The sequence below is a fragment of the Ailuropoda melanoleuca genome, chromosome 16 (genome assembly GCF_002007445.2).
Source record: "Ailuropoda melanoleuca isolate Jingjing chromosome 16, ASM200744v2, whole genome shotgun sequence".
Classification (NCBI taxonomy): domain Eukaryota; kingdom Metazoa; phylum Chordata; class Mammalia; order Carnivora; family Ursidae; genus Ailuropoda; species Ailuropoda melanoleuca.
The window spans coordinates 84,515,486-84,536,155 of NC_048233.1; the positions used below are offsets into that span (position 1 = coordinate 84,515,486).

Here is a 20,670-nt window from a genome sequence, read left to right on the forward strand (position 1 = left end):
GCAGTTCGCAGCTCCTATCTCTGGGGCCCCCTGAGCCTGAACGGAGACACCCCCCCTTTAGGTGATTGGCCCGCCTCCCACAGCCTGACCCCTGCCCCAGTCCAGGGTTCACTACAGTGTGACCCACCCACCTCAGCCACCAGGACTCCTTCTTTCTCCCTTTATTGCCTTTCTCTTTCTACTCTTCACAACAGCATCTGCCCGCGCAGCCGAGTAGTCATCCTTGAGCCCCCGGCTCTTCGGCTGCAGGAAGCCTCTCCCTCCCTGAGGGCTCCCCACCCGCTCCTCAGAAAGTGTAGGCCCCCACGAAGACGGTGAGTCTCAGTACAGAACTGGCCCGGTAGCTCATGAGGGAGTTCATGGTGACCATCTCGAGGTCCAGCACGTACTCCCGGGGGCCTGTCACAGGCCGGGCGAGGACCAACATGGCGCTGACATTGTTGATTTGCTGCAGGGCACAGTGGGTGGGGGGACACGTAGATTGCGTCAAGCTACATGCCAAGACCCTGCCCCGGCATCACCTCCCTGTCCTGCATCATGAACCCACAAGCAGTTGGCTGTGAAGTAGAGAGCCCGCCAGGCTGTGACCTCAGGCTCTCATCGGCTCTGTGATACCCTTGACATCTTGACTGGTGCACCCAGGCTCCTGCCCTCAGAAATCTCCCTCTAGAGTTCTTCCCACCCTTTCCGTCTAGTTCTTTTGTCTAACCAGGGTCAACTGAAGATTCAAGGCCAGGTGGGAGACTCTGGGGAGTGGTGGGGCCTTTGGTGACCCAGAGCAGGCAGACTTCCCTTCAGAGCATCCGATTTCAGAAAGAGAAAACAAGGACTGATATCAGATAAACCCTTGGATCCCTCTCATTGTGAATCACGCCTGGGCCCCTCCTTCCTAATAGCTCCACCAGCAGAGAGCTGGATTCTTGGACCCCAGGCCCCCACACCAACCCCTGCTGCCTCTCTTCAAGGCCCAGCTCCATCTGCTTCCCTTCCCAAGACTCTGCTGTGTCTGTTACCTGGGCAGGCCTTTCATGCCAGTGCCTTGTTCTAAAGTTGAAGAAACCGAGGCCACATATGGAAACCAGTGCAGGGACTCAAAACCCAGTGTCCAAGTGCCTCGTGGGAATTGCATTTAACGACCTGTAGTTTGTACCCAGGGAATTTAGAATACCCCTACCTTTCTACCGAAATTCCACCTCCCGGGGGGCGGGGCTTTGAGAGAAGAGGCGGGACATGGTGGTAAAGCCGAGTCTCCCACTTAAGGTTTCCTGGAATTCAATTTTGGATTATGCATGTCAGTTGAGGGGTGCAGTTAGGGGAAAGCCTTACCCTAATGTAGAAGTCCCCCTGCGAGTTTCCCGCGCGGATCTGAAAGGCATTGTAGGCGCCAGGGTAGACAGAGGTCGCTTGGATCTGGAACACATCCGCGGGCACACTCCGCTCCGAGGTGATGCTCATGTAGCGGTGCACGATGGACGAAGGCTGCTCCCGGCACAGGGGGTTGGAGGCCGGACAGAGGCAGCGACTAGAGACCCCGAAATGGGGACACAAATGAGGTCCTGGCCCATACCCCAAATTTGGCCCCTCCCCTAAAAAATAGAGATTCCCCAAAGGATCCTCCCACTCCTGCTAGAACGGTTTGCGTGGTTTAGTCATGAAGGACTACAATTCCCATAGGCCCTCGAGGCTCTAGCCTGCCCGAATGGCAGGCCATCAGCCGCAGAGCCCTCTGGGAGTTGCAGTTTCTGCAGGGCGGTCCAGCGTCGCGACGACTCACTTGTCAGACACCTGGACATAGGGCTCCACGCAGCGGTTGGTGTCCACGCAGCGGTAGCCCCCGTGGAAGTTGACACAGGTTTGGGCCTCAGAGCACTGGTGCGTGCCCGACTCACACTCATCAATGTCTGTGTCAGGGGAAAGGGGCTGGAACCCAGACATCAGGCCACCAGCCCCTGATACCACCACCCCCCCGCCCCACTGGGGCCACCTGTACCTTGGCAGAGGCGCGTGGCCAGCAGCTGGTAGCCCTGCGGGCAGTGGCAGGAGAAGCGGCCAGGCTCGTTGACACAGCGGTACTGGCAGAGGTAACTGGAGTAGCTGCACTCATCAATATCTGAGGGAGAGTGTGGTCGAGGGCTCTGGACCAAGGGCAATCCTCTCAGTTCAGTCCCACAAAGGTTTACAGAGAGAGCCCAGCCGTATGTTAGGCTCAGTATGGAAAGACAGGCGGGTGAGACAAACCCTGCAAAGCTCAGTAAGGGGACAGAGGATTCAAAGAAAGGTCTGCCCGGACTGCCCAGCTCCCAGCCCTCTCTGCCCCAGCACGGCGAGACAATACTGAATGGAAGCACTGTGAATCTAGAGGCTTGGTTTTTAAGTTCTGACCGAGTTTGGGGAACCTCAATGTCCCTGTCAGTAAATGAGTGGGTTAGACTAGAAGAGCCTTGAGGGCCCAGCCTGTTATGGTTTTCAGTAACTTGCCCAATTCCTGCATCCCACAACCAGCCTAAGCTTACAGTCCCCTCCTGCCAACCGCGAGCTCACAGGTCCTGCTCTGGTTACCCTCATGCTGCCTAGCACCGAGCCAGGTACTAATGGGGCCGTACAGCAGCAAAGCATAACATAAACAGAGTACCTGGCCAGCTGACAAGGAGTGAGAAGTCCAAAGTGGAACCCTGGTGCCACCTCACCCTAGCTGTATGGCCTTGGGCAAGTCACTTAACCTCTCTTCGTTGAAGGACTTCACGCTTACTTTTTTTTTTTTTTTTAACAATCTTCCCCCAAACACCTCGAGGGAGATATTACCGTCCTCATTTTGCAGAGGAAAGAAAAATTCATACTTTCATCATAAGATTGCTGGCTGGATTAAACGAGGCCAAGTATGTAAGGGAAAAGCACTGCATAGGGAAGTTTCTCAACAAACGGTAGTTCGCTTTTAAAACGTTGTGGCTTGGGACTTGATGAAGCCTGTCTTGTTATTGTCCTGCTTCATCCTCAAGACAACCCATTTTACAGAAGAAGAAATGGGCTCAAAAGAGTGGTAGGCCCTAGCCCAGGATTTGAAAGCAGGTCCACCTCACTCCCAAAGAGGGGAGCACTCACATCCTTGTCAGTCTCCCCACTGAGCTTCAGTGCTCCCTACTGCTCCTCTCCATGCTTCCCCCCACCCCCCGCCCGCCCAGGCTGGGAGGTCTGCTGGGCAGGTCTGCAGGTGCCCTACAACCAGCCAGGGGTGGAATACAGAGGAGGTAGGAGGGTGCAAAATGGATGGGACATGGAGGCATCAAATGGAGGAGTGTGGCAGGACACACAGCATGACACAGGGCCTGGGAGACCCATGGAGGAGCCCAGGGGAGAGGGGGAGCTCTCACCATTGCAGGAGAAGCCATCCCGATGAAGCTCATAGCCCTGGTGGCAGCGACACAGGAAGGTCCCATAGGAATTGAAGCAGCGCTGCTCACATGGAGCCCCCATGTCACATTCGTTCACGTCTGGGGGTTCAGGGGAAAAACCAGGAGGCATGAAAGCCAAGGAGCCACCCAGAGCACCCACTTTCCCTAGGCTGGTCAGAAAGAGAGTTCCGGCGCCCCACACCGCCCTGCCCGGGACCCAGGAGCCTGGCCTGGCCCAGCCTCACCTACACAGGAGCGGTTGTTCGGCCCCAGCTGGAAGCCCGGCTCGCACTGGCAGCGAAAGGAGCCGGGGAGGTTGACGCAGCGGTGCTGGCAGTACCGGTAGCGGCACTCGTCTATATCTGGGAGGGAGGCGGGGGCAGAGGGGGCAGACGGCACGGGTCAGCTGGGACTCATGGCCTCACCACCCATAGTCTCACCTGGGTCCGGGGGGCTGAGTCTGGCCAGGTCAGCCAGGACTCACACATAGACCCTCACAGTCCTGGGACCGGTGACAGAAAGGCAGAGGTGGCAGGGGACGAGGGCGAAGCCTGACAGTGGGCTGGTATGGGGGTCAGGTGCTAAGGTGAGAGCCAGGCCAAGGGCACGGAGCAGGGACTAGAGAGGCTCCTCCCCGGACTCACCCACACATTCAGGCCCAATCTTGCGGTAGCCGTCAGGGCAGGTGCACTGGTAGGAGCCGGGCAGGTTATGGCAATCCTGGCTGGGGCGGCAGTCATGCAAGGCCTGGGCACACTCGTCCACGTCTGCAGGAGACACCACTCAGCGCCCGCCTGAGGGCCCATGCACCACCCAACGTGACAGACACCTCCGCACAGGAGGACACAGGTCACATGCGTGGATAATTGGTACCCCCAAGAAAGAAGCACATGGATTAGACCCTCCCGACAGCACAAATAACAGTCCGTTAGCCTGGGAGCCAACAGGAGAGGCACCCCTAACCTGTGAGATCCCATGCCAGAGTGCATAGGAAATAAGGCCCTGCCCAGACTCCCAGGAACGCTGATTCCAGGGCCTTCCTCCATGGCCCCCAGGGGTGGGGTCCAGATCAGGAAGAGGGTAGAGGGCAGCAGCTGAGAGGCAGAGCTCTGGCAGTGGGTCTCCAGCAATTGAGAAGGGGTTCCAGATGCTGGCTGGAGCAGTGGGACAGGAGCTGGGACCACCTGCGGCAGGCCCCATACAAAGTGAGGAACCGGACGGCAATCCCAGTAGCCTTGAGGAGCCTTTTGGGCAAGGGAGCAACTGAGGTCTGAGTTTTTAAGATGCAATGATAGGTGCCTAGGAGGAGGACTGAAAGCCCTGGTGCTAAGGTGACCCTCACTCACCCACACAGCGCTCTTGCTCGTCAGGTTCGTAGCCCGGTAGGCAAGGGTTAGGGTGTTCAGCGGGGGGCACTGGTGGTGGCGGTCCCTCGCCATGCAGGTCATTGATGACGGCAGCTGAGCGGGGCAGGCACAAGTAGCCCCCATAGTGGTTGATGCATTTCATCTCCCCCTTGCAGGCCTCGGGGATGGTCAGGCACTCGTTGACATCTGCAGAGAGGGGCCTGCTGGGCACAGCCAGTCTCCTGGGCTGGCTGTGAGGTGGGTGGCAGGCAGGAGCCCAGCTCGGCCTTTTATAAGCTGTGTGACCCAGGCAAGGCCTTCTCTCTCTACTCGACAAGTCAAGGTTGCCTGCCCAGGACCCCTTCCCAAGGCCTGCCAGGGCTGATGGTGGGGCAGGGTGACTGTTCCCATAGTCACCCCCATATTCTTGTCCCCAAGAGGGTCTCTACCCCTCCCCAAAGCCCTGGCCCTGGCTCAGCCCAAGACTGATGCTTAGGTAAGGACTCCTCACCCCCACCCCACAGACACTGCCCTCCCAGGACTTGATGGGACAAAGCTTGATAGGGGAGTGGTTAGAGGTATCCAAGACCCAGCTCCTCTGGGCAGTGCCCTGTTGCTCTTCGGCCTACTGAGGGGTGGGGGCAGGGTGTCCTGGGTTTCTCTGAGAGGGAGAGGCCTGCATGGCTTCTCCACCCCTAGCTGAGCAAGCCCCCAGAGAATCAGAGCTGGCCTCTGCCAAGCCAAGCTGGGCAGAGGACAGGTCATCTGGCTCCCCAATGCTGCTCTTGGAGCTAAGGTGGCAATCCCTTTCCCCATTCCTGGGGGTGGGTCAGTCACCCTGGTGGCACACTCACCCCGGCAGTGCTGGCTGTCAGGGTCCCACTCATAGCCATCTGTGCATTCCTACAAAGGGACCATAGATGACCAGTAGTCATCCCCAGTCCCCTTCAAATGACCAGGCCAAGATCAGGGCCTGAGCCTGGCCACCCTCCCAGCCTGCTCCAAACAATGGCCCCCAGCTGCTTCACCAACCAAGGGAGGGGAGAATCTTCCCCAGCAGCAGCCACCCCAGGATCCTGGTCTCTGTGTCCCTACCCAGCCCATCCCAGGCCAGTGGCCCCACTGTTCCCACCGTGTAGCTGTCGGGCTCCTCCGAATCCTGGGGAGACGCTGCCCCCAAAAGCAGCAGCAGCAGCGCCCAGAGCAGTAGAGACCCGGGGAGGCAGGAGGCGAAGGGGAGCATCCTGGGGCTGGGAGGTGGTGGCGGTGGAGGGGTAGTGGGGGGAGGGGGGTCAGGGCGCTTCTGCCACGCACCCCCCATTCCCCGAACCAGGACTCAGAACCCTGGCCCCAGCCGCCTCCCGCTCGGGACTGGGCTTGGGGCCCCGGAGCTTCCCAGGGCCGAGGGCCCACTCCTCCCGCAGGCCGGGGTTCGGGGCCCAGCCGTCCGGGGCCGCCCCGCCCCCGCCCGGTCCGCCAGTGGCGCGGGCCGAGAAGCGCGGGCCTCTCGGCTCTGCGCTGACGCCGACTCGGCCGAGACTCCGGGGCCCACCCCGGCGCCTCCGCCCGCCCCTCGGCGGATTCCTGAGCCCGCGCCAGGGGGAGGGACCCCGACCCTCCGCTTCTCCGCCCCCGGCCAGCCGCAGGCCCCCACCCGGTCCCCCGCGGCGCTGCCCGGAGCCGCCTCCCGGCTCAGGGCCAGAGTCCCCCTAGCTCCTCATCGTGGGGGCATGGCCTTGATGCCAGGCCCCTCAGACTCACCCGGGAGCCCCTAGGCCCTCACTTTGCGCACCCCAGAATGTCATCCTGCGCACCTGGACCCTACCTAATCTGGGCTCCTAGAAGTCCACCCTGTGCACCCACATCTTAATGCCAGGGCCTCCACACCCTGCGCTTCCCAGAATGTCGTCCTGGGCACCTGGACCCCACCTAATCCTGGGGCTTCCAGACCCTCGCTCCACGCCCTCCAGAATTTTGTTCTGTGCCCCCGGACCGTCACTCTGAGAATACCAGAATTTCATTCAGGGTCCCCAGACCCTCGCCCGAGGACAAGACGCTCCCAGGCCCAGAAATGTTCATCTCTGTCCCTTCTCTTCTCCATCCCTAAGGCTGTCAGCCAGGTGGTCCCTTCACTCGAGGACGGCCTCCTGCCAACAACAGTTTGGGAACGGGGTCCGCATTGCCTTTTGGCCCAGAATGAATGGAAGCCCCTCAGAAGGCAGGCAGGGCTGAACTTGCGCGTACAGGACGCCAGGGTCCGGTGCCAGTGCCTTACCCACCCTCCTCCCAAACGGGTCCCCACCCCCACGCCCCCAACTTCGGGGTTTTTTACTTCTTTCTCAAACAGAGGGCGCGCCTTTCGGGGCGGAGTTTGGGCGGAGTTGGCTCCCAGGAAGGGGCGGGGCCCCCTCCTGCCCACGTCTCAGGGCGGGGCCAGACGGGAAAGGGCCGCGTGTCCTGGGAGCTCCCGCCGGGGGGCAGACTAAGTGCGGGAACCGCTGAGCCTCCCTTCCCTTTCCCACCCTTGTTTACCCTCACGATCGCCCCCAGTGCAGCCCCGCCCAGGGAGAGGGTGTGCTGATGGGGGCACGTGGGTCCCGAGGTCAGCCCTTGGGGTTCAAGGTGAATTGGAGAGTGCATCCCCTCTACCCCCCAGATCCTTCCCAGCCCCGGAGGTGAGGATGCTAAAAGTAATAGCTCTTTAAAACCAAAAGACAGCCAATAACAAGTGCTGGCGAGGATATGGAGAAATTGGAACCCTCATACAGTGCGGGTGGGAATGTAAGATGGTCTTCTTTGGAAAAATTTGGCGGGACCTCAAAATGTTACCACATGACCCAGAAATTTCACTCCCCTGTATATACCCAAGGGAATTGAAAACATATGTCTACTCGAAAAGATCTATACACAATATTCATAGCAACACTATTCGTAAGAACCAAAATGTAGTAACAATCTAATGTCCATTAATTGATGAATGGATAAACAAAATGTGGCAACAGGATGGAGTGTTACTCAGTCATAAAAGGAATGAAGTACTGATGTGTGCTAAAACAAGGATGAATCTTGAAAATATTACCCTGGGTGAAAGAAGCCAGACACAAACATCCTCATATTCCACTTATAGGACACATCCAGAGTAGACAAATCGAGGAGACAAGTTAGATTAGTGTTTGCCAGGGGAAGGGGGGACAACGGGGTGACTACTCCTGGACATGGGGTTTCTTTTCGGGTGATGAAAATACTCTGAAATCAGATGGTGGTGATGATGGTTCAGTTATGCAAATAAACTAAAACCACTGAATTGAATAAAGTTTTTAAAAATTTTTATTTATTTAAGTAATCTCTACACCCAACACGGAGCTCAAACTCACAACCTTGAGATTATGAGTCATGTGCTCTTCCAACTGAGCCAGCCAGGAGCTACAGTGAACTGTATACTTTAAAAGGCTGAATTTTACGTCCTGTCAATTATGTCTCAATAAAGCTGTTATTTAAAAAAATAATAAAAATAGTAGTTCTTGATTATCAAGGTGTAACCTTTCCAGGCACCAACATGTACCTCAGGTAATCCTCCTGCCAAGCCAGGGAAGGGGTGCTGGTATCACCCTATTTCACAGATGAGAGAGGCTGACATTTGTCCAGGAACAGCCAGAACAGTAAGGACAGGATGTGAACTCAAGTCACTCTGATTCCAAGACTCTCTGGGCTCTCTGCCTCTGAGGAGAGTATTAAGGACCCACCATTTGAACACCTATTCTGTGCCAGCCAGGGTCACAAGTGCCCAGAGTCATTCCACTCAAAGCACTTGTTGCCACTTGGAGACGAGGATCTGAGACCCAGAGGGGAATGACTCACTTTTGAGTCTTTGCACTGTTAGGCGTGAGTATGCCCACCACTCGGAGTTGGCTCCTCGCGGCGCTTCTCCTAACCTCCAGGACCCTGAGCTTCCCTGCTCTCATCCTTTCTGCACTGCGTCTGGCCGCTCATCCCCATCCCCAGACTGTGATAAGAATGAGGAACAGGATGAGGCAGTAGCTGGCAGTTACTATACCCTAGACCCTGAGCTCTCCTGTTTCAAACCCATGACAACCGGGGCACCTGGATGGCTCAGTCAGTTAAGTGTCTGCCTTTGGTTCAGGTCCTGATCCCTGGATGCAGCCGCACCTCGGGCTCCCTGCTAAGCAGGGAGCCTGCTTCTCCCTCTCTCTCCTGCTCCCCCTGCTTGTGCTCTCTGTCAAATAAACAAAATCTTAAAAAAAAAAAAAAAAAAAAAAAAAAAAAAAAAAAAAAAAAAAAAAAAAAAAAAAAAAAAAANAAGAAAGAAAGAAAGAAAGAAAGAAAGAAAGAAAGAAAACAAAACCCATGACAACTAATTGTTAGGTCTACGAACACCCATCCAGCCTGCTCCGGGCCTAGGCCTGGCCTGGATGCTGAGGACACGGGAGCATCGGGTGCTTCTGGGGTGGCCAGGATGTGGATACCAAGTGCGCACAGGCACAGCTGGGGCTCAAGGGGCTGCAGCTTGCACCAGAGGATGGGAAGCGGGGAAGGCTTGGAGGATGACCCTTGAGGCGACTCAGTTTCCCAGGATGAGCAAGAGTGCTTCCCCAGGGGGCAATGACCACTCTCCATCCCCACTCAGGGGTTAGAAGCCCGTGGCACCCACAGCTCCCTGGACTTCCCTGTCATGACACTGACGGCCGCATATGGCACCTGCTCACTCAGGATCTATTCCTGTTTCCGTAAGGACATATCCATCTTTGTATCCCTAGTATTGCCCAGAACAGGGTGGGCAGAGGGGCTCTGCTGAAGAAAGAAAAAGGGTGCAGTGGGAAACAGGCAGGCTGAGGGCTGTACAGGACAAAGGCCTGAAGGCCTGAGGCAGCTCTGTGCTCAAGGGGTCCACCACCCCCTCTCAACCTGGTTTCTCCTTTGCGGTTTCTCCAGCTCCGCCCTCTCAGCCCCTCCAGCTTGGTCTGCACAGCTTCCTGCTCCCAGCACTCTCGCCTACAGCACCATGGCACCAACTGTCTACCTTTCCTGCCTCCTGGCCCTGTCGGTGGCAGGCCTGGCCCAAGGCATCAAGGGCTCCCTCAGGAACCAGGTAAGTGCTCCCCGCCTTTGCTTCCCACGCTCTTCCCTCTCCAACACTCATGCCTGGGGCTCACCCTTTCAGAAACAATTGCCTTACATCCATTTCTCAGAGAGAGCAACTGAGGCTGGGGAGGTGACTGACATACTGCCACGAAGCCCAAGCTAACGCAGGGAGACAGACAGGCTAAGCGGCTGATCCCCCAGCCCCATCCCTGTGTGGCCGGAAGGCAAGGTGTGCTCTCAGCGAGGGCTCCTCACCTGCTCTCCCCCGCCCTCTTGGTTCCTCTTCAGGACCTAGGTCCACAGCCGCTGGAGCTGAAACAGGTCTTCACGTTGTTCCAGATCCAGTACAACCGGAGCTACTCAAACCCAGAAGGTATCATGCGGCACATCCATCTCCAGGCCCACCCCCAGCCCCCATTTAACAGATGAGAAAATGAAGATTCAGGGTGGGGAAGGGGCTTGGCCAAAGCCACTCAGCAGGACAGCTGGCAGCGCTGGGGGTGTACTACCTGGTTTCCGAAATGCCCAAGGTGGGGGACAGGATCATTCTTTGCTATGAATTTGGAGGGCAGCCAGCAGCTGCTGGGGGTCTACCCCAGCCCCAGAGGACCCCTCACTTCCACAGCCACTTTCCTGTCACTCCACGCAGCATGCAGACTCCCATCTAGTCATGAGTTCATTCAGAAACACCAAGGATATTCATCTTGCCCCCAAGCTGGGGACTCACTCTCCATGCCCATGATGTCCCAGCCCTGCTCCTGCTCTCTCTGGGTCTCGCTTTCCACAGGGGTATGGTCTGTGGGCATCTTTCATCCCAGGCTGCCCATGCCATGGGCCCGTACCCACCCCCACATCTTTCCCCACCTTCATCATGTTCCAGCTCAGACCTGCAGTCAGAGGTGTGGAGGGGGAGAATATGACCCTGCAGGAAGCCAGTCTCTGACTACCCACCTTTCCCTTCTGAGTCACTCTGCCTTCAGACCCTTTACTTGTCTTCCCTGTGGGTGGGCAGAGATGCCCCCTTACTGCCTTCGGGGAAAACCCAACCCTAGAGGGGCTGGGGAGCCATTTCCTTGGCCCAGATGTCTGCAGTGGGGCCTGTGGCGGCCACAAGAAAGAAGCCAGTGCTCACCTAGGTGGGTGTGGGTGGGAGGATGCCCAGCCTGTGGCCACTTCCTGCCTCTGGGGGAGGCTCGAACAACCCCCTTTTGGTCTAGAGTATGCTCGTCGCCTGGACATCTTTGCACGCAACCTGGCCCAGGCTCAGCAGCTGGAGGCGGAAGACTTGGGCACTGCTGAGTTTGGGGTGACTCCATTCAGTGACCTCACAGGTACTGGACACTTCCAGGACCCTAGGTGGTAGGGGGGGAAGCAGAGGCTTCTCCAGGGATCCTGGCAGATGGACAGGGCAGACCTTCAGCTTTCATTTCCCAGAGAGAGGGACCCTGAGGACCAGAGGCCTGGTTGCTTGCCCCAAATCACAAAAAGCAGGGGTGGGTCTGGGTCTTAGCCCAGCTCAGGGGTGAGGCAGCAAGTGCAGGGGAATGGTTCCCAGGAAGAAACTTGGCTTCTCTCTGGGCCTCAATACCCTTGTGCCCATCCCCCAGGGTATTATGGGGACTCAAATGACCGAGCATGTGGATGGTTGGAGTGGGAGAGGCAGAATATGAGGGAGAAGCGGTCAAAATTGTGACCCTGGTGGCCCCGTCTATCCCCCAGAGGAGGAGTTTGGGCAGCTCTACGGGCACCGGAGGATGGTGGGAGAGGCTCCCAGTGTGGGCAGAAAGGTAGGGTCTGAAGAGTCGGGGGAGTCAATGCCCCCCAGATGTGACTGGCGGAAGTTGAAGGGCGTCATCTCACCCATCAAGCGACAGGTATCTGCCCCCATCTGGCCCAGTCCAGCCTCGGTGGCGGGAGGAGGGGGGGACGAGGCCCAGACACCTTCTCACTTCCCCCCTTCCTGGCTAGGAAAACTGCAACTGCTGCTGGGCCATGGCCGTGGCGGGCAACGTCGAGGCCCTGTGGGGCATCAGATACAACCGGTCTGTGCAAGTCTCTGTGCAGGGTATGGCTGAAAGAGGGGGGCATGTGATGGGGAGAGGGGGGAAAGGGCAGGGGGAGGCCAGGGCGCAGGCAGCCCACATTGTCCCTTCTTGGACCAGAGCTGCTCGACTGTGGCCGCTGTGGAGATGGCTGCAGGGGCGGCTTCGTCTGGGATGCGTTCTTAACTATCCTCAACAACAGTGAGTGCCCTGCCTCTCTGGGCAGCTTTTGGGGGTAGGGGTGAGGATGGCAGGGTAGGGATGTTCAGGAGCTGAGCCTCCACCGTGGCCTTGCTTATCTCCAGGCGGGCTGGCCAGCGAACAGGACTACCCATTCCGGGGCAACAGTAAACCCCACAAGTGCCTGGCCAAGAACTATAAGAAGGTGGCCTGGATCCAGGACTTCATCATGCTGCAGGACAACGAGCAGAGTGCGGGCAGAGCGGGGACGTGGGCCGGCCTGGGGGCAGAATGACAGGGACAGACAGACCAGGCTGGAGGCAAAAAGACTGGGCTAGAAACAGACGGAGGGACAGAGATGTGGGGGGTGGGGTGGGGGTGGAACCACGAGCCAAGAGCAGGGGGCACAGAGGAAGCAGGGACTAACTGCACCTTCTACCCCCAGGAATCGCCTGGTACCTGGCCACCCAAGGCCCCATTACTGTAACCATCAACATGAAGCTTCTGCAGGTGGGAGAGGGCTGGGAATGGGGGGAGGGGCATCCAGGGGAGGTGGCCTCAGACTCAGCCCCTCTGCCCTTGCAGCAATACCAGAAGGGTGTGATCAAGGCCACACCCGCCACCTGCGACCCCCGGCTTGTGGACCATTCTGTCCTGCTTGTGGGTTTTGGGAAGAGCAAGTCAGTGGCGGGGAGGCGGGCAGAGGGAGGCTCATCCCAGCCTCATCGTCGCAACCCAATCCCGTACTGGATCCTGAAGAACTCCTGGGGTGCTGACTGGGGTGAGAAGGTGAGTGTGATCTACCTGAGGGGACGGGGCAGGACAGGCCTCTCCCCACCTTCTGGCCCTGATGTCCCCTGGACTTCCTAGGGCTATTTCCGGCTGCACCGCGGCAGTAACACGTGCGGCATCACCAAGTACCCGCTCACGGCCCGTGTGGACCTACCGGCGAAGAAGCGCCCAGTGTCCTGTCCTCACTGAGCCTGCGCGGCTAAGCCTCAGCCCCCTCCTGCCAGGCCCGCTGCCTCCTTGCTGGCCCCACCCAAGGCTTTTGCCTGTCCTCCTAATCTTGCTATGGCTTGAATAAACCAAGACAAGCTCCCTGTCTTGCAAGTGAACTCAGCTGTGGTGGGGAAGTGGGTGGGGAGAACAGACACCCCACACTCGGACGCATCCTATAGTCTCTGTGGGGCCCCCGTCCACATACATCCCTATACATGTTCACTGTTGACGCTCAGGGACAGACACACGCACTCCCGGGCACAGGCTCCTCCAAAGTCACGGCAGGTTTATTGTCAGTGTGGGCAGGGCGGCAGGAGGGGACCTCAGTCATGATAGAGGCGCAGGAGGCAGCCACGGAGGGTGCCCATGTAGCGGTCCCAGAGGGCCTGGTGCCTGCAACGGAAACAGTGACAGCGGCCATCGCCTGAATCCCCACCACATCTGAGATGCTGCTCCAAGAGCTCCGTACACCTCAGTGCTTCTGCACTCCTCACCTGCTCTTATGATCGTTATCATTATCCTCCCACGTTACAGGGGAAACTGAGGCGTGGAGAGGTTCAGCAGCTTACCCAAGATCAGGTCACAGTCTCTAAGAGGGGGGGCCCACAGAAAGACTTCCACCCCTAGGGCAGAAGAGGGAACCCTAAGTCTGCAGGAGGGCCAGGCCCTGGCAGGAGGCTGGCTACAGCAAGGCCAAGCTGGAAAGGAAGCTTAGGGTCTCTCACCGGAAGCCATCCAGGGAGTGGACAGATGCCGAATACTGATTCAAGAAGAGCCGCACGTCACTCAGTGGCCAGTGGTCAGAACGGCAGGGCTCCACGAACTGTGGGCCCAAGGAAACATCTAGCACCGGTTCAACCCAGGGACAGGCCAGGTTGGGGATCAGAGGGCAGCAGGCAGGACAGCTCACCTTCTCCACGAGGTCCACAAACAGATCTCGGACATCCTTGTTGTGGGTCAGCTTGGCAGCCACGTTCACCAGCCCGCGGGACAGGTTCTATGGGGCAGAGAGCCTGGGAGATCTGCCTTCTGTCCCAGAGGCTGGAGGCTGAGCCCAGAGGCTGGAGGAGTGACAGGCCCCTCCCCAAATCCATCCACCTCCCTCAATCAAATAACTCCCCGATGTGCCCCTCCCCTCTGCCCGAGATGGATAGAAGGAGCAGCAGGGCTACCTGCCGGTCAATCTCCGGCATGAGCAGAGCTGCCCAGCGGGGATAGTGCAGTGAGGCTGAAGATGCCCAAGGGACAGAGGCTGGACTGGGCCACAGACCTTGAAGTTGGCTTCCATCTCAGAGAAGACACCAAGCTTTCCCCGAAGTGCAGTACACACCAGGCTGCAGGGAGACAGGGTAAGCCCAGAGATGCCTGGGCCCCCACTTGCGCCCCGGCCCGAGGACTCCCCAGGGGCACCTCTTGTGCAGGTCCAGAAGGTCCTTGTCAGCCACAAGCATCTTGAGCTCCTTCAAGTCCTGGAGAAATTCCTTGTCTAGATCCACATCCATGTCATCCACCTGGGAGTCTGGGGGAGGCCCAGCAAGGGAATTGGGGTGGGGGTAACAAGCCCTCCGGTGCTATCTGGAGCATTCCACACCCACCACCTCAGTGCACCCCATGAGACAAAAAAGGAAGTGTCGGAAGGGTGCAACAACTTGCCCCAGGCCACAGACAAGTGGCGGGCCCTCTGTCTGCAGTCGAGCTGTGCGTGGGGACATGGGGCTCTGAGCAGTGGTGGCTGCAGTGGGGGCACTGAAGAAGAAAGGATGCTGGAAACTGGGGCCTGCAGGAGAACTGCTGGCAGGGAAGCAGGCCCTGAGAAGGTGGGGAGGTATCTGGGCACCTGGGTGAGTGAGCCTCACCGACGGCGCCGAGGGTCCAGTTCTGGATCATGAGTTCAGCACAGTAGGCAAAGTCACCAAAGCTCAGATACTGCAGTTTTTTCTTTCCTGTCTCAAAGCGGTTGTTGGCAAAGAAGACGATGGCGGCGTAGTCCCTGCAAGGAGGGGAGAGTGGGGGTTTCAAATTCCTAGCGAGCAGCTCGCACCTGTGACATGGGCGGGGCATCCGACTTCTGACCTGTCTCTGCCCCAGCTCACTACATGATGTGCTTCAAGCCCCTTTTCTCTGGGCCTCCCCATCTTTGTACAGAGAAGGTTTCAGCCCAGGTCGCCTAAGGGGAACAGAGGGAGACCTGAGGATAACAGCTACCATTTACTGAGCACTTTCTAAGCCCCACGGGCTGCACCAAGGGCTTTACGTGTGGCATCTCACAACAGCCCCACTGGTAAATGACCAGGCTGGGATCTGAAGCCAGGCCAGTCTGATCCAAAGTGCAGACCAGGAGTAGGAGAGCCATCCCCCAATACAGCCAGGAGGTCAAATGGGTTGAGGTGGGGAAGGTGGACCCGCCTCATGGCCCAAGGAAGGAGCATGCAGGAAGGGGAGATGGCTGGCTCCTTGCCGGGCCCCTCACCTGGCCAACCGGTCAGACAGGAGGAAGTGTTGCTGAATGTTATCCACCAGGGAGCCCCGCATTTCCTCCACCACCTTGAAGACTCGCTTAAAGTTGTCAAACTGTAGGGCAGTTAGGGAAGGAGGGAGGACTGGTCAGAGCCAATAAACTGGTTATTGAACATCCCTCCCTCACCTATCCAACTGTCCAGTCAATAGATGCTGACTTAGCATGTGGTATTCTTCAATAAACTATTAAGTGTTAATACCTGTTATCAATTCAAGCATCTTGCCCTGGATAAATGTTTACTCACTCCTACCTCTGAATTCCCCCTATTTTAGCATCATGCTCTCCAGTTTTCATGAGCTTGTGCTGGAACTGACCATCCTGGCTAAGGTACAGGAAGCAAAAAAATGACCAAATGCTCAGCTGTGCAAAGGAGTGCACAAAAGATACACAGAAAAAATATTAAAGGCCCAGGAGGGTTACTTCTCCCTTCTGGCCACCAAAAAGCCTTGTGGAAAAGGTGGCATCTGACCTCTGATCTCCTGCTTTGTATTTCAGGGGGGAGATAAGGCCAAGAACAGTACCCACCAGGCAGGAGTAGCAGCAGCGAAAAGAAAGCCAGGGGCTGGAGAAATATAAGCTGAGAAAGTCCGGCAGAGACCAGATCCCAGAAGAGTATGAAGGTCAAGGCCACGGTGTGTGGCTACTATCCAGGATGGAGTGGGAGAGCCAATTAAAGTTTATGAGGAGGGGAAAGCTATGGTCAGATCTGAGCTTCTGAAAGAGTAGCTCCAGCAGGGGAGTAGGAGATGCTTTGGAAGAGCAAAAAAAGGGGCAAGAGACTGGGTATGAAGCTGCTGCCACAATCCGAGGTGGGGGAGGAGAATGGAGCTGGGGCAGTGACCAAAAGGATGGTGTGAAGGGGCAGACTGGACATGGGATCTTGTGTTGGGGGCAGGATGCAGTGCCCACTTGTCTCCGGCAGCTCTTGAGGGTGATGCCTGTTTTGGTGCTGATGTCGTCCAGGTCTTTCTTGGTGCCCTTGGACAGCTTCTTGCCCAGGACCTCCCGCACAAAGGCCTCGTCAAAGGCATAGTACCTGCGTGGAGGCAGAGGACACCACTGACTTGCCACATAGGAGGGAAACGGGGGTCCGGCAGGGCCTAGGTTTGGCCCCTCCTGCTCTCAACTTTTTCAGACCTTGTGTAAGTCCCATCCCAACCCGGGCCTCAGTTTCGCCCTGCAAAATGGGTATATGGTCAGCCGGCTGGGGTCCCCACCTCTCGATGAGCAGCGCCTGTCGGGAGGGAGGGATCTGGAAGATGAGCTGGTGCAATAGCTTGGGCGGTGCGTGCAACAGGCGCTCGAGCATGTGGAAAGTACGGTAGTGGTCCATGGTGTCGCTCTGCAGCACCGCGGCCGTGGCGCCCGTCTGCTCCAGGATTCCCGAGCGCACCCTCAGGGCCACCGCGTCGCTCACTGGGGAGTGGGCGCTAGCATTAAGCCCCGCTCCGCGAACCCACAGGCCCTCGGGGGGTCCCAAGTCCAACTCCTAAATATCCCTTCCTTACTCCCTCTGCCCACTTCCCTATAGGACGGGAGTCCTGGCCCCGCCCCCTCTCCCATCCCAAACAACCGCCCTTCCTGACCCGCTCCGCAGACGGCCCCCCCACACACCCGAGTAACCATCCAGCCAGAGGCGATACACGTCTTCGTCGATGAGGGTCGTGTTCCCCACGAAGATGTCCAGCTCGCTGGTCATGGCGACGCCCGGACCCGGGCGCACCTGCAGCGCCCCGGCTGGAGCGAGCACTGCCCGGGCCGGGCGCGCCGCCTGCAGGCTACTTCCGGGAGCGCGGAGATTCGGCGCCCGGCACCCGGAGCGAGAGGACCACTTCCGGGACAAAGAGGGTGGGGGCAGAAGCGGCGAAGGAAGAGGAGTAGCCCCTCCTCCCGGCGGGAGGGGCAATCCCAGGCTCCTCGTCCCCGCCCCCGGTCCTCACCCCCACCCCTATCCCGGCCCAGCTTGCAGGAAGACATCGGGAGTGGAGGCTAACGGCCAGTGTCCCCTGCGCCGGCAACCTTCCCCCACACTTCCTCCTGGCTTTTCTCCCACTTTCTCTGCCCTTTTCTGGGCCTCGCATTTTGACGTGTATCTTAAATGTAGGGGTTTCACAGGTCTCTGTCCTAAATCTTTTCCTGCAAAAAAAATGTCTGACCTAACTTCCAAGGGTCCTTGCTGGGAGCCTTTCAGTCCATCCTGAGGCTGAACACCTCTTCTGGGCATAGGGCACCTGTTCCCATGGTTTTAACCCCCCATCCCCGCACTAATGACCTCTCTTACTCTGCAGCTCAGAGCTCTGGCTGGAAGTCCACATCAGGAGGGCTGCCTATCTGCTCGTCTTTCTATGCTGTCTACCCTACAGGCCCCTCAAAAGCTAGACAGCCCTCTTTCCAATCTGTTTCTTTCCTGCATTCCTATCTCAGTGACAGTCCCAACATTCACCCAGTTCTCGTGCCAGAATCCTGGGCTTTCTCCCAGAGTCCTCACTTCTCACATTCAGTTCTGATTTGCCTTCTGAATATTTCTAGGATGTTTTGTCCTCTCCACCCCTACTGGCACTGTCCCAGCCCAGTCCTTCTGCATAGCTCTACTTTGCCCATTGACAGTGTTCTTACTAATCTCCCTGCCTACATCTCTTCCCCATGGTCCATCCCTCACTGAGCAGACTGAATAATTTTTTAACGCGTATTTTAAAATGTTACTCCCCTGCTTAAAATCCTACTGGCCCGTGGCAACGCTCCAGCCAACTACCTTTGTTGCTTCTCTCCCTCACTTTACCATTTTCTCCACACAACTACCTTTCGAAAACATGGAGCTACTCTCTCCGATCTTAAAATAGCTAGGCCCCCAGTGTCTTTCACCACGCTATTCCTGCTCCCTGAAATAGCTTTCTCTTTACTTAGCAAAGTCCTATGCATTTTTCGGGGCCGCTCAGATTACCACCTCTTTGGGGAAACCTTTTTTTACGGGGGGTGGAGATCCTTCAGACCATGCCCCTCCCCCGTTTACTTCTGGTTTAACACAGCCTGTCTCCCCCACTAAATTATAACCCCCTTGGGCACCTGGGTGGCTGAGTGGGTTAAGCGTCTGCCTTAGGCTCAGGTCATGATCCCAGGGTCCTGGGATTGAACTCCGCATGGGGCTGCCTGCTCAACGGGGAGTCTGCCTCTCCCTCTTCCCCACCCACGCTCGTGCACTCTTTCTCTCTCTCTCAAATAAATAAATAAAACCTTTTAAAAAATAAATTACGACCCCTTTGAGGACAGGATCAGAATCTTAGTCGAGTTTATTTCTGCCAGGGCTTTGCACACAATAAAATTTTATTGAACAAACGAATCCCTGTATGCGCCTCCCCACCCCGGGCAGGAAACGTTCCATGAAAGGGTAGGCTGATGGTGAGTCAGACACGTTTGGACTCAAGGTTCCGAAGAGCTGGGAGCGATGTTCAGTGGGCCGAGACTCTCGAGCATAACTAGGCTAGGAAAGTTGAGCGAGAGTTAAGCTAGGAAACGAGATCCGCCAGGGTTCCGTCGGGGGCTGGGCATGAGAGTCGGTGGCCGACACCGGAGTCTTGGTTCTCGGGAGCTGAGAGGCCTAGGCGAGAGCTTGAGGAACTCTGGAACTGGGAAGTACGGAGCACCTAGTTTGGGGTTACCTGTCGCGGAGGATGGTGGCGCTGGGACCCAGGGTCCAACGCGGTCAGTAACTCCGCGGTCTGGAGTGGGCGGGGAAGGGGCGCTCTCTTTCTCTGTAGTCCGCGATCAAGTCCCGCCCTTTTCCGGGGATCTTTCCCTGGATTGGCTGTCCTTCCTTAACGTCATACGGCCCCGCCCCGGCGCGCGCCCCGCCGCGTGCCCACCCCCGGGCGGCTGCTGCAGCCTACGCTACACTGCCACAGCCTGCCGCCCGCGGAGCGGGAGCCCGACCCTGAGCGCGCAGAGCTCGACGTGGGCTCCTGGGCCGCGGCGGCGGGCAGGCGATGCTCCAGACGCCTGAGCAGCCATGGAGGGCGAGGCGGGCGGCCTGGAGGAGCTGACGGACGAGGAGATGGCGGCGCTGGGCAAGGAAGAGCTGGTGCGGCGCCTGCGGCGGGAGGAGGCGGCGCGCCTGGCGGCTCTGGTGCAGCGCGGCCGCCTCATGCAGGAGGTGAATCGGCAGCTGCAGGGTCACCTGGGCGAGATCCGCGAGCTCAAGCAGCTCAACCGGCGCTTACAGGCCGAGAACCGTGAGCTGCGCGACCTCTGCTGCTTCCTGGACTCGGAGCGCCAGCGCGGGCGGCGCGCCGCGCGCCAGTGGCAGCTCTTCGGGACCCAAGCATCCCGAGCCGTGCGCGAGGACTTGGGCGGTTGTTGGCAGAAGCTGGCCGAGCTTGAGGGCCGCCAGGAGGAGCTGCTGCGGGAGAACCTGGCGCTTAAGGAGCTCTGCCTGGCTCTGGGCGAGGAGTGGGGCCCCCGGGGCGGCCCCGGCGGCGCTGGGGGCTCAAGCACCGGGCCGACACCCGAGCTCGCCTTGCCCCCCTGCGGGCCCCGCGACTTGGGCGATGGAAGCTCCAGCACCGGCAGCGTGGGCAGTCCGGATCAATTGCCCCTAGCCTGCTCCCCAGATGACTGAGGGCTCAGCTTCCTTCACGTCGACGCCCGACCAGACTGCTTCCCAAGCACCGGGACTGCGGTGGACCTCGGGACCTGGACGCCGTCCCGCCTGCGCACGAGGGGCCGCGGGCATGGATTTGGAAACTCTGGCACTAAGGAGGGCCCCTCGCTCTCCTCGGTGGGGCAGCAGGGGGACTGGAGGCTGGAGCGGAGGGACTTGCTCGGGGCGGGGTGGGGGCTAATAAACTGGAACGGAAGCAGAGCCCGTGGCCTGGGCAGCGTCTGTTTGGGACTCGCCGGGGTGGGGACGAGGGCGGGGACGTTAAGACAGGGTACCTTTCACATCCGGAGGGGCTGCAGGTCTAAGGTGGCTGACTCCCCGACCACCTCAAGCCTGGGGCGGGATGTGGGACCGTGTTAGGCCCCTGGCTCCCCCCATTAGGCCTCGGGACAGGCCGTGATCCGGTCCCTGAAGTGGCTCCAGCTCCCTTCCCGGCTCC

At 58.3% G+C, this 20,670-nt stretch overlaps 4 protein-coding genes across 7 annotated transcripts; 2 read left to right on the forward strand and 2 right to left on the reverse strand.

Moving 5' to 3' along the window:
- Positions 1 to 146: 146 nt before the first annotated feature.
- EFEMP2 (EGF containing fibulin extracellular matrix protein 2) lies at positions 147 to 6,234 on the reverse strand. Of its 2 annotated transcripts, none has more exons than XM_034644957.1 (10): positions 5,868 to 6,028; positions 5,590 to 5,638; positions 4,736 to 4,942; positions 4,034 to 4,156; positions 3,635 to 3,751; positions 3,369 to 3,488; positions 1,991 to 2,110; positions 1,775 to 1,901; positions 1,327 to 1,522; positions 147 to 448 (listed from the first exon to the last, which is right to left on the reverse strand). In XM_034644957.1, exons 1-10 carry the CDS (start codon positions 5,976 to 5,978, stop codon positions 287 to 289), a joined length of 1,332 nt encoding a protein of 443 aa, XP_034500848.1. In that variant the 5' UTR covers positions 5,979 to 6,028; the 3' UTR covers positions 147 to 286. The 2 variants fall into 2 exon arrangements, with proteins under 2 accessions (XP_034500848.1, XP_034500849.1); XM_034644958.1 differs by lacking the exon at positions 147 to 448 and adding an exon at positions 481 to 792 and having other exon boundaries at positions 5,868 to 6,234.
- Positions 6,235 to 9,686: 3,452 nt separating this feature from the next.
- CTSW (cathepsin W) lies at positions 9,687 to 13,168 on the forward strand. 2 transcript variants are annotated; one of them, XM_002916689.4, is made up of 10 exons: positions 9,687 to 9,842; positions 10,124 to 10,208; positions 11,053 to 11,166; positions 11,555 to 11,709; positions 11,804 to 11,900; positions 11,998 to 12,078; positions 12,183 to 12,308; positions 12,503 to 12,567; positions 12,643 to 12,846; positions 12,928 to 13,168. In XM_002916689.4, exons 1-10 carry the CDS (start codon positions 9,756 to 9,758, stop codon positions 13,036 to 13,038), a joined length of 1,125 nt encoding a protein of 374 aa, XP_002916735.1. In that variant the 5' UTR covers positions 9,687 to 9,755; the 3' UTR covers positions 13,039 to 13,168. The 2 variants fall into 2 exon arrangements, with proteins under 2 accessions (XP_002916735.1, XP_019652448.1); XM_019796889.2 differs by lacking the exon at positions 12,183 to 12,308.
- A 151-nt stretch (positions 13,169 to 13,319) lies between these two features.
- FIBP (FGF1 intracellular binding protein) lies at positions 13,320 to 17,398 on the reverse strand. Of its 2 annotated transcripts, none has more exons than XM_002916627.4 (10): positions 17,192 to 17,396; positions 16,795 to 16,993; positions 16,487 to 16,613; positions 15,530 to 15,630; positions 14,916 to 15,049; positions 14,470 to 14,578; positions 14,330 to 14,393; positions 13,970 to 14,056; positions 13,785 to 13,882; positions 13,320 to 13,452 (listed from the first exon to the last, which is right to left on the reverse strand). In XM_002916627.4, exons 1-10 carry the CDS (start codon positions 17,274 to 17,276, stop codon positions 13,383 to 13,385), a joined length of 1,074 nt encoding a protein of 357 aa, XP_002916673.1. In that variant the 5' UTR covers positions 17,277 to 17,396; the 3' UTR covers positions 13,320 to 13,382. The 2 variants fall into 2 exon arrangements, with proteins under 2 accessions (XP_002916673.1, XP_019652449.1); XM_019796890.2 differs by lacking the exon at positions 13,320 to 13,452 and adding an exon at positions 13,461 to 13,682 and having other exon boundaries at positions 17,192 to 17,398.
- A 1,786-nt stretch (positions 17,399 to 19,184) lies between these two features.
- On the forward strand, positions 19,185 to 20,432 carry CCDC85B (coiled-coil domain containing 85B). Its single transcript, XM_002916626.4, has one exon. The coding sequence runs from the start codon at positions 19,581 to 19,583 to the stop codon at positions 20,187 to 20,189; it is 609 nt and encodes a 202-aa protein (XP_002916672.1). The 5' UTR covers positions 19,185 to 19,580; the 3' UTR covers positions 20,190 to 20,432.
- Positions 20,433 to 20,670: the final 238 nt, after the last annotated feature.

Coding starts and splice junctions, on each gene's coding strand:
- EFEMP2 (XM_034644957.1), bottom strand. CDS start 5,978: ATGCTCCCCTTCGCCTCCTGCCTCCCCGGGTCTCTACTGCTCTGGGCG. Junction 4,157..4,735: donor CGAGCAAGAGCGCTGTGTGG/GTGAGTGAGGGT, acceptor TGTCTCCTGCAG/ACGTGGACGAGTGTGCCCAG. Junction 1,523..1,774: donor TATGTCCAGGTGTCTGACAA/GTGAGTCGTCGC, acceptor CGGGGTCTCTAG/TCGCTGCCTCTGTCCGGCCT.
- CTSW (XM_002916689.4), top strand. CDS start 9,756: ATGGCACCAACTGTCTACCTTTCCTGCCTCCTGGCCCTGTCGGTGGCA. Junction 12,568..12,642: donor TCAACATGAAGCTTCTGCAG/GTGGGAGAGGGC, acceptor CTGCCCTTGCAG/CAATACCAGAAGGGTGTGAT. Junction 12,847..12,927: donor GTGCTGACTGGGGTGAGAAG/GTGAGTGTGATC, acceptor TGGACTTCCTAG/GGCTATTTCCGGCTGCACCG.
- FIBP (XM_002916627.4), bottom strand. CDS start 17,276: ATGACCAGCGAGCTGGACATCTTCGTGGGGAACACGACCCTCATCGAC. Junction 14,579..14,915: donor CTGGACCCTCGGCGCCGTCG/GTGAGGCTCACT, acceptor GGCCTCCCCCAG/ACTCCCAGGTGGATGACATG. Junction 14,057..14,329: donor AGATGGAAGCCAACTTCAAG/GTCTGTGGCCCA, acceptor TCTGCCCCATAG/AACCTGTCCCGCGGGCTGGT.
- CCDC85B (XM_002916626.4), top strand. CDS start 19,581: ATGGAGGGCGAGGCGGGCGGCCTGGAGGAGCTGACGGACGAGGAGATG.